The 11,012-nt window shown below is 51.6% G+C and overlaps 1 protein-coding gene across 1 annotated transcript; it reads left to right on the top strand.

The window, feature by feature from the left end:
- On the top strand, nucleotides 1–10,809 carry prrc2a (proline-rich coiled-coil 2A). Its single transcript, XM_068747586.1, has 18 exons — nucleotides 1–115; nucleotides 1,131–1,308; nucleotides 1,436–1,542; nucleotides 1,639–1,701; nucleotides 1,814–1,957; nucleotides 2,136–2,368; nucleotides 2,553–2,641; nucleotides 2,805–2,938; nucleotides 3,436–3,538; nucleotides 3,656–3,845; nucleotides 4,048–4,140; nucleotides 5,051–5,369; nucleotides 5,418–5,597; nucleotides 6,163–6,416; nucleotides 6,564–6,867; nucleotides 7,054–7,276; nucleotides 7,603–8,255; nucleotides 8,310–10,809. The coding sequence occupies exons 1-18, from the start codon at nucleotides 1–3 to the stop codon at nucleotides 10,613–10,615; spliced, it is 5,688 nt and encodes a 1,895-aa protein (XP_068603687.1). The 3' UTR covers nucleotides 10,616–10,809.
- The last annotated feature ends 203 nt before the right edge of the window (nucleotides 10,810–11,012 follow it).

The following is an 11,012-nucleotide window of genomic DNA, read 5'->3' as shown; positions in this document are numbered from 1 at the left end:
ATGTCAGAGCGCTCTGGGCAAACTGCAAAGGGGAAGGAAGGCAAAACCAAGTATGCGTCTCTCAACCTGTTTGATACATACAAAGGAAAGAGCCTTGAAACACAAAAGCCTGTTGGTGAGTATTGGTGGTTCTGTCCGGGGTAACGAAAGGGCAATCTATTTAACAATTTTAATCTCTGATTTCTTGTTTTGAGAAGGGCTGTCAGTCCTTTGTAATTTAACAGATGTTGCCTATAGTAACAGATCTGCTGCAAGATACTTGTATTTGCCCTTCGAATGCATTAGGCTACTGTCTCCCTAATTGCTGTGTTGCAAATTTGCAATTCATGAAGTGGATGATGCTGCATCTTCTGACAGGCTGCACACCTACATTTGCAGAGAGTATAAATATATATTTTATTACTTTGTTTTCAGGGCTTCGCATCCATCTCTTCAAGATTATATTGTTAGAGTAATAGTATCCTACATCCAAGCTCTTATTTGGGCCAGTGCTGGACCATATTAGATGAAAATGTGACGTCTTCACAGTAGCTCCCTTAAATTGGGCGGAGATTATCAGCATATCTGGTAGTGATGTGTGGATTATCTGACAGAAACATATTTCGTTAGTGAATCACTACTGTAGCCACATAGAGAATAATAATGACGAGTGGCTCACGATCTTCCGTATGTCAGTTTGACCAGAGCCAGAGGCTTATTTGTGAAAGCTGCTGGACTGTGCCGCGTCCCCAGTCTGTTTTATTCAGGGGCTCCCCAGCAGGGTTCAGCATTGGTCCCCATTACCGAACTACACACTTGCCTCTGCTATAAAATGAAGCCATGCACTGCTGTGCTGTACCGGAATCACCAGTTTTCAACAAAAACCTGAGGAAATGAGCGTTTTGGGCAGAGAAATATTTCAAGCAGAATATTTATTGCCATTTTCCATCCTCTCTGCACCCTTTCAGGTTCTTCCATCACATAGTAACAGGCAGCGATCGCCCACCCAAAAACAGGGGTGTAGGTCCTCATTACAGTGTAGGAGAGGTCTGATGTTCACTGAAGACCTGCACCCACCCCCCCTCTTCCCTTAGTCCTAGTCATCAGGTTCCACCTGCACCTAATGACCACTTCTCTCGTCCCTGTATCAGTTCCCCCCCGCCATGGCCTACAGTCTCTTGGTAAAGTTGCCTCCGCTCGGCGTATGCCACCTCCTGCCAACCTGCCCAGTCTGAAGGCGGAGAACAAAGGCAACGATCCCAACGTCTCGCTCGTTCCCAAAGACGGCACAGGATGGGCAAGCAAACAGGAACAAGCGGACCCAAAGAGGTAAGTAACCTTGCTTCTGCAACCAATCTCTCACAAATTTTAGACTTCGATGCCTTTTGAAGCAATCTGTAGCATTTGAATCCTGCCTTGCATAACTCTTTATTTATTTTTTATTTATTGCTTTCAGTACCGATGCATTGTCAGCACCGCAGCCGGAATTGCAGCAGAATGTGGCTTCAACGACGCCTGCACCGACCCGCCCGAGAACCCCGCCAGCTTCAGAGGTACCCACACAGTAAACATGAAGACCAAGTCATTTTTTCTATATATGATTCACACGAGCTGTATTTTACATATCATTGTCCTCTTACTAGGCTCTGGTCTCAAATACAACCCAGGCCGCAGGGGCAAGGTCCTGGGCACAGGCCAGTGTTATGCATGGAGTAGGGGATGGTGGGTCTCCATTCCTGTTTTTTTCCTTATGCGTTTCTCTGGAATTAAAGCTATTTTGTTAAGAATGTGTAACTTTCAGAAGGGAAAAAAACTTCCTCTGCTCTTTCTGCAGGTGGAAAGGGATTAAACCAACCATCGCCATTCTCTCGCGAGGAATTTCCCACCCTGCAGGCGGCTGGCGACCAGGACAAAGCTGGCAGAGAACAGGGCACTGCAGATCAGTGGTATGGGCCCGGACCAAGCCTCCGCCCCCAAAGTGAGAAGACGTTTGCTTCATCTCCAATAATTGACTTCTGACTGATGTAATTGAGTCAGTGTGAAGAAAAGACAAAATGTAGACAGTAAAACAATTTCCTCGTCCAGCCCTAGCTTGGACAAAAGTGTCAACCAAGTGTGTTGTTTCTAAGGTTGTATCTCTGGCCTTGCTTCCCCAGACGTTACAAGCTGGCGGGACGGTGGGGGCCGAGCCCTGGCACCCACCCTCTCTGGGGAGGGGGCTGCGGAGGGTGGCACTGGTGGGGCTCTTGTGATGGATGGAGCACCTTCAAGCTCACAGTCCCATGGGCCACCTAGGAACCCTCCCGCAGGCAGCCCCGCCCTGCCGCTGCCCCAGCCCCCTGTGGGTCCTGGGTTCCCCCAATACAGAGGAATCATGCATCCACCCTTCGTAAGTTATCTTCTTGCCTTGGTCCGTTTGATTTTTCTTATAATGATGGTAATGCGGTGGAATTGCCCGGCCTTTGTTGTATTGTGCTTCCTTTGTACATTAAAGCTTAGCCGCCAGCTCTATTCTCCTTTAATATAAAGAATCTGTTTTCAAACTTCATCAGAGTCTCTTCTTTTTCTTTTAGATGTTTCCTCCCTACCTGCCCTTCGCGGCCCCCTACGGGCCACAGGCTCCCTACAGGTACCCAGCACTTGGGGACGGGCCCGCTCAACGGTATGCTCCTTGCAAAATTTAGGTTGTAAGCGTTTGTAAGGCCAAGTAATTATCCTGTTTTCGCTCAGGCCCCAACCCAACATAGAACCCCAAAAAACGTTTCGGAAGAAAAATTGGTCTCGCTTAATATATGTATGTGTATATATATTATATTCCCCCCAAGGTTCTCTCGTGGGCAGGGTGGGCCTGACAACAAGCCTCAGGGTGGAGAGGTGGTGAAGCGACCCCCGATCCTAAAGCAGAATGACCTGAAGGAGCTCGATGAACTTGACCACGATGGAGACGAGGGCTGGGCTGGTAAAAATGATGTCTCAAATATACAACTAATCCATAGACTGGCTTTGCTGTTGAACCTGATACCAGTGAAGTGAGAAAGAACATGGGGATCCTGAATGGATCATTAACTGACTAAATAAAAAATTTGATTTTTAGATAATGTAGTGAGCGACGGTTTAAAAAGACTGATTTGAATAGAACTGGTACTAAGGAGTGAACTTTGGCGAATTCAGACTCGGAGCATCGCCAAAGGGAAATGCAGAACAGACTTACATTTTTGGAGTTGAATGCAGGACTGTGGAACTTGCATTCCACTAACTGGGAAAAACAGGGTAAATGCCATTATATTCTCCAAGTATCAGTCAATTCTAGCATTATCTCAGGCTGTTCCAACTCGACTCGGGTATTTCCTTTATGATTCCGGTCGACGTCTTGTGTAGGTTTCAGCATTTTCTCTTGCTTGCTTGTTGGCGATGGGATCTTAACTGCGGTTGCACGTTTTGCTTTTATTCCAACAGGAGCTCATGAGGAGATTGACTACTCGGCCAAGTTGAAGTTCAGTGATGATGAAGGAGACGAAGAGGGGGGAGAAGAGAAAACTGAAGTTAACAATGACTTGCGGTATGTGACCAAAAACAAATTAAACTGAAATATGTTTTGTCTAACAACTGGACTGTAGTGTCTTTGCAGTTTTTTTTATTTTTTTTAAAAGGCTTGTTTTTCTGTGGCTGTCCTCAGGGAGCAGCAGCGGTCCCAGGATGGCCCTCCAGCCACCTCTCGCTCTCGAGCCTCAGACGGTGGCGGAGACGCTCGCTACACTCCTCCTTCTAATACTGACAATGGCCCTCAAGCCCCCTCCAGCAAGCCAGGATGGCCAGAAGAGGGAGGCAGCGGCTGGGGGGGCCCAGGTGCACCATCCAACTACCAGGTAGAGATACCGAGCATCGACGACAAGGTGTTGGCCAGACGAGCCGCTCTCGAGCAGTGAAAACGTCCAAATTGTCAGCGCATGACTAATTGTGCACACTGCTAATCCAAGAGTTTCTGTGATCCAACGTGTGCTAGTATGTGCTTGTGTCAGTGTAGATTATTGTGGTGGCCCGTGGCTAACTGTGTCTGCCTGTATACAGGGGCGTAGGCCTGGATTGGGTGGTTACCGGGAGCAGCCCTCCCCCCCACCTGGGCCGCTCCTTGGACAAGGGCCTTACTCCTTTTATCGACAGGTAGTCGTCTGACTAGGTCCTCATAGACAAGCCATTTTATCATTATCTCATTCGCCACCCACGGGTCTTGTGAGAGACGATCTTCAGTCTCAAGTTTGCTTTTTACCTTTTGAGTTTTATTATACAGTCAAACCTGTGTGAGAAATCTGAAGGAAAGTGGCCACGTTAGACAGATGGTCTTATTAAAAATAAACGATTCACGATACAACCAAGGCATGGCAATTTCTAGTTTTTAGTATGTAGTACTTTCGTGATTATTGTAAATTTTCTTTAGTATTTATAGTCTTATTAAAATGTGTTTTGATTCCTGAAATTCGTTTGCTGACCCCAAGTCGCCGTCTCACTTGACGATCAGACATTTTAAGGCTGTTTGCTTTCACCCTGTCCTGTCTGCACTGTGGATATCCAATGAAGAGAATCCAGCTATGATTTCAGGGATTGTTTATTTTTTTAAACCTGACACTCTCACCCTTCATCATGTTAGCAGCAATAGTATGGTGTTGGTTGAAACTGTCCGGCCAGCAACGGGCGGCTGTGCCGAGGCTTTACAGTGGTCCCCCTCAAGCTGTGGGGCGCGATCCTGTAGCAATGCTTTAGTACAAGGAGAGAATCGGGATTCTGTGTCACTAAAAAGCTCCCATCAGTCGGCTGATTTCTCCCTTTGCCGTAAGTCAGGAGTTTCTCTTCCTGCTGTGCGTGGAGTATTGGTTTTGTGGTCGTGTGTGTGTGTGTGTGTGTGTGTGTGTGTGTGTGTGTGTTAACTAAAACAGGACTGCCGAAAGGCAATCAGAGGTGGTCACTAGACCAGGTTTGACTGTTGACATTTGCAAAACATTTTTCACAAAATATTGTAGTGATGTGGATGGTTGAAAATTGCATGATAAAACATCAACTATTTCCTACTGTTAAGGACCGGTCCCACAACCAGGGCGCGTCTGTAGTCCAGGGGAAACCTGGCCCTGCCCAGCATCAGCAAGCAGCTGGAGGCCCTAATCCGCCCCCCCAGCCTGGCTCGCTGGCCCACGGTGCCCAGGGAGATGACGAGGACGAAACGTGGCGCCAGCGCAGGAAGCAGTCCTCCACTGAGATATCTGCTGCGGTCGAGCGAGCCCGTCGCCGCCGTGAGGAGGAGGAACGCCGGATGGAGGAGGAGAGACGCGCAGCGTGTGCAGAGAAGCTAAAAATGCTGGATGAAAAACAGCAGCAGCAGCAGGGTAGCAACGTGGGCAGTGGTGAAAGCAGCAGCAAAACTCCCAGCCTTGATGGAAACTCCACAGCTGCCACAGCAGGCAGCCGGAGTCCATCCATTTCAGCTTCCTCCCCGAACGTCAGCCAGCCCCCGTCCCCGTGTGTGGATCCCGAGGAGCCTCCGGCGCTCGGTGTCCAGCACGGGCCGAGTCCTGGAGTGGCGGACCATCAACGGGCCAGCAGCAACAGCAGCTACGACTCCAGTGCAGGTGAGTAGTCTAGGATGACCGGTGTTCAAAGTTCAAGTTCAAAGAAGAAACTTTCATCCATGGCCTTAAAAACAATGTTCAGATGCCCTCTGTTTTAAATTAAATAAAGATAAAACATCCAGTATTCAAATGTATAAAGTGCAATAATATGGGGCGTGAGAATACCTACTTTTTTTACGGGTTTGTACCGTTTTACCAACATTAGGATATTTTAACTCATTACTTTTCCACTATTCTACATACCAACAATCGGGGAACGCCGGTACATGCTACGTGAGGTGCAGTTCCTGGTTGATGGTGTTGTAAATGATATTGACACCGCATTCTCCTGTGTTCCTTCTCGCAGCAGCATTGCACTGAGATTTAGACATTGATTAATAAAATAAAATGTATTTAATTTTAAATTGGTTAGGGATCCATGACTTGAATGCCCTGAGGCAAATGATGGTTGGTTTGAATCGTTTGGATCACTAACGTGTGATTTTATTTTCTGATGTGGTTAAATAAAGCTTCCACCTCTTGCCTGGTTCCTAAATCGACCCTTCAACCTGCTTTCTTGCTCCAGATGCTCACCAATGTCCCCAGTCGGCAGTTCCACAGCCACAGCAGCCCACACCGGATGTACCTTCACCAGGAGAAATTAAGGAAGAGACTGTCGGCAGTCCTCACATTCGTTCTGGAAATGGAGCTGAAAGAGTCGATCCAGTGAAGATTGATAATATTGGCGTGGGAGCCGGTCGCCAAGCCGGCGGCCCCCCCGGCCCGGGTTACTCAAAGTACCAGAAGTCTCTTCCACCCCGATTTCAGAGGCAGCAGCAGGTTAGCATGCATACTTGTCTGTAAATTAAATATTGTTGCAGTGGTTGGGAACTTCAAAAAAATAAAAGCGCACAATTTCCAAAGGCTGCTACGAATGGCGCTACCACTGCTGGTAAGAAATTGCCTTTTGTGTTCATTTCTCTTCAGGAGCAGCTCTTGAAGCAACAGCAGCAGTGGCAGCAACAGCAGCAGCAGCATAACCAAGCAACTCAAAGCCAGCTGTCTCCCCAGCCCCAAGCCCCACAGGGTCCCCCGCCAGGTTCAGCTCCCCAGTCGGGACCTGGGCCCAAGCAAGGGGGGCCTCTGTATCAACCTGGAAGTATGGTTCGACCTCCTCCCCTGGCAATGAATTTTGACCCTCGCTGGATGATGATGCCCTACATGGACCCTCGAATGATGCAGGGACGCCCGCCACCAATGGACTACTATGCAACTGGAATGCACCCGTCAGGTGAGTGGATGCGACATTAGCAGAGGGAATAGTAGGACTGTATTGCAAAAAGTTCAGTAGCTTGAAAGTAGTTGGGCAGTGAGACAAAGTCACGACTTTGTTGATTCGAGTCAACAAGCCGTCTTTTATTGTTTACGATATTTTTTTTATAGGCATTTTCTTAAAAACCAAACAAATTCACCGCAGGTCTTATTGGGCGTGAGAGGTCTGATTCTGGGGGATCTGGTTCAGACCCCTTTGACAGGCAGCAACAGCATCCAGGGCGTCCTCACCGCGGGACGCCCCCCATGGATCCCAAGTTGTCGTGGGGTCAGGAAGTATTCCCTGGTGGAGTGGAGGGCCGCAGCCTTGCATCGCCCCTCAGGCAGAAGCAAGCTTTGGAGGATGATGAAGCAACCAAAGGACCCAGGTATGAATTAAGTGAAGAGGAAGTTAAACATTTTCCAGGTGAATTTAAAAAAAACAATGACCTTTTAGCTGAATCTTCAAAGAGAAGTTTCGTTTGCTTTTGCTGGTCTTTGATTTCCTTTTTGCTACGACGTGTAGCGTACACAGAACGGTGTTGGAAGATTTTCAAAAGTAGTTACTGGATTTCTTTGATACGTGCTAATGATACTGTCTCCAGCCTCGGAGTTTGCTGTAGCTGTAGCTTCATATGTTCTCAATATACTAAGGAAAAAGCTTTTATCGCAGTGAAATTACTTGCATTTCTAAACATGTTTATTTGTTTTTTAGGAGCGACACTCCTCCACACCGCATGCGAGAAGGGGCATTGGGACCGATTCAGCAACCCATCTCCAACTCTGGCACGTCCAATCAGACTCCGCCCGCAGTTGGCACTCAAGTTGGGCCCCAGGGAGGCAGCCACCACCCTCACCACTACATGAGCGGGCGGAGCAACTATAGCAACTTCCCCGACCAAGGTGGGAGGATGATTCCTCATCAACAGCAACAGAGGGCGAGTGAAAGGGGAAACCACCTGCATGGTTTCACCCACCCAGATGAAGGGCCGGTGCGGGGATCCCAGCAGGGACAGATTTGGGGAGCCCCCCACCCTCACTACGATCGTAATGGACGAGCTGATCTCCCTCCCGTTGAGAGCAATCACCATCAGCGTCACGGCCACCACCCGCAACAGGCTCATTTCCCTCTGCACCCCCACAAGTCAGAGAGCAAACGCGACAGAGTTGCTGAGGCCCCTGCCAAGAAGACGGACTCTTCTCCCCCGATCCAGCAGCCTCCCATTTCATCTTCGAGCTCTTCTTCCTCCTCTTCCTCTTCCGCAAGAGAAGATGGGAGCGTCAAAGCTGCCCCGCATCGTAACCCGTCCCAGCGAGAGAGTGAAGCCGGTGTTGGGCACAGTCTCGGTGAAAGGGGCGGCACTGTGGGTGTGCATGCGAAGCCGGAGAAAATGGGCCTGGCGTACGCGCCTCATGCCGCAGTGACCGCTAGCCCACCTCCCTCTCAGCATAGCAGTCACACGCAGTCACAGCAGCATCACCCGCATCCGAAATCAAACCAAAGAGGAGCACGGGAGAACAGGACAGAGACCCACTGGGGGCCGCGGCCGGGCAGCAGTGCAGGTGGAGGGTCCTCTCATGGCCGGAGGGTCAACAATGCAGGAGGTGGGAGTCACTCCCGCGGAGGAGAGGACTCCTCAAACGCTGCGTCGGACCACAAACCCTCCAACCAGACAGGAGGCGGCAACGCCAACAAGAGGGCCGGTCCAATTAAAAAGCCTGTGATAAAGGAGGTGAAGAGAGATGGAGGGGAAGTTGACGGAGGGGAAAAAACAAATGTGGGCTTTGTAAAAGACAAAGGACAAGACGGCGGCCAGGCTGCGTCCATGAAGCAGGAAGCCTCCATCTCCCAGAACGCATCTGCTCCATCGAGAGGTGAGTCGGCCCAGACCGCCAAACCCCGGAGTGGAGGAAGGGATCGTTTCTTAGGAGGAGGAGGAGGAGGGGGAGGTTCAGGTAGAGGTCCCAAAGACGGCGACAATTCATCAGGATTTTCAGGGTCGTCCTCCAGGAGGGACGGGGACCGCTCCTTTGAAAGAGGGGGCAACTCTACCCACCACCAAGGAGTCCCTGTGAAAGGCAGCAGGGCGGCTCGTGGGCGAGGAGAGTTCTTTGGACGCGGGCGTGGCTACCGCGGTTCTTACACAGCCACTGCTGGGCCTGGTGGTGGCGGCAGTCGGGGCAGAATGGGGGGTAGGAGCGGCAGAGACTACCGCCCCTCCGTTGCGTTTGGCCCCCACCACGAGTCCAAGGGCGAGGGCGGCGGTGGCAGACACGGTCAGGATCGGTCCCAGCATAACCCGGCCAGGGCCAGGAACCGCAGCGAAACCCGCAGCGAGGGCTCTGAATACGAGGAGATCCCCAAGAGGAGGAGGGAGCGGGGTTCAGAGACGGGCAGTGAGAGCGGGGCGAGCGACGTCGGTCAATCTGACAAGGATGACGTCCAGAAAGCCAACACCAAGAACGGCTCTGATCGTGCCAACACCACTCGCGGTGGTTCCATGTCGTCTGCACCCCCCAGAGGCCCACAGGCACGGGTCTTCACCCCCAGGGGTGTGCCTTCTAGAAGGGGCAGGGGTGGAGGTAGCGGCGGTGGGAACGTATACCGGGGCAGTGGTAATGTTGGAGGAGCACCTGCAGGACACCGGGTCGGGCCCGGCTCATCCTCTCACAGTGGATCTTCCAAGTCGACGGGCCGAAAGCAGCAAGGCCCGCCTCAAACCTCCGGGCCCAAAGACTTGGGCAGGGGAGGGAATGGAGGAGAGAAGAAAGACAAGATGTCTGACGCGAGCCAAATTCAAAGTCAGGGGTCCAATCCCCATCAGGCACCTCTGCCTGCAGCAGTTCCTATCAGTCAAGGTTCCACTGAAAACGGAGGCGTTGTAACCCAACAAGCTTCCGCCAACCCGACATCAAACTCCGGAGGGCCAAATCCGCTCCCTCCCCCCCCCAGCCGTGGGTTCCCTCCCGGCGGGTTTGAGCGACCGCCTCGGCGTCGCCGTCATGGCCGTTCCCAGCATCAACAGGATAAGCCGCCCCGCTTCCGGAGACTGAAGGAGCGGGAGAATGCAGCACGCATCAATGGAGGCGTGGGGGTCATTGGGGGAGGAAGACCCTCGTCTCCATCCTTGAATTCAGTTCAGGACAGTAATGGAGGCCCCGTCTCCGCTCCCATGACTGGCAACGCCCCGGCTGCCAACCACAGTGCTGCGGCGACGACCAACAACAGCAGCAGCAGCGGGGGCGGGCACCTCAGTAACGCAAACAGCCACCACCATCACCACTACAACCAGGGCAATGCCGGGCTGAACCCCCCCCAGCACCACCACACCCATGGAGCAAAGTCCCCCGACTTCACCAACCAGAACTCTGACCAGGCCAATGAGGAGTGGGAGACCGCCTCGGAGAGCAGCGACTTCACGGAGTTCAGAGACAGGGAAGGAGGAGGGAAATCGTATTCTCACCACCCCCACCACTTGGGAAAGGGCGGGGGCGGGGGCGCGGTCGAGCGCGAGATGACGGGTAAAGAGCCCTCGGCCAATAAAAGAAGCTTCTCGAGCCAGCGTCCTGGCATGGAGCGACAGAACCGCAGGGTGAACGCTGGCGGAGGCGGGGGAGGAAGGGGCCATCGAGGCCCGCCCGGAGGCGGCTCCAGCGGCCCTGGTAACGCGGGGGGCAACCGTGGGGAGAAGCGGGGCAACTGGCCCTCCCCAAAAAATAGGAAGTGATGAAATATTTTAAAAAAAAAACATTACAGGTGAAACCAACACGCATTAAACTCGCCCTCTACATTTGAATCCATTTCTCTCGACGTCCCTGAACGCGTTGTGCTGTACAGTAAATGGAGACGGCATTCATTTTAAGCCCTTCACATCACCCCCCCCTTGCATCAATCTGCTATCTACCGTCCGTTATTGTAAATTTCTCCATATATTCCACTTTGTTTAGTGCTTCATTTGTGCTCCCCCCCCCCCCCCTCATTACTGTCACTTGAGAGTCCCACCCCCAGTTGGAATTGACAAGCATGTGGCTGGAGATGCATGTGGTTTTGACAGATGATGTTCAGAGAGCGCAGCACATACACCCCCCCCCCCCCCCACACACACACACATCGCATATTCAAGC

The sequence above is a fragment of the Brachionichthys hirsutus genome, chromosome 13 (assembly GCF_040956055.1).
Source record: "Brachionichthys hirsutus isolate HB-005 chromosome 13, CSIRO-AGI_Bhir_v1, whole genome shotgun sequence".
Lineage (NCBI taxonomy): Eukaryota > Metazoa > Chordata > Actinopteri > Lophiiformes > Brachionichthyidae > Brachionichthys > Brachionichthys hirsutus.
The sequence above is the reverse complement of the archived record's forward strand: the minus strand, read 5'-3'. Positions and strand labels throughout refer to the sequence as shown.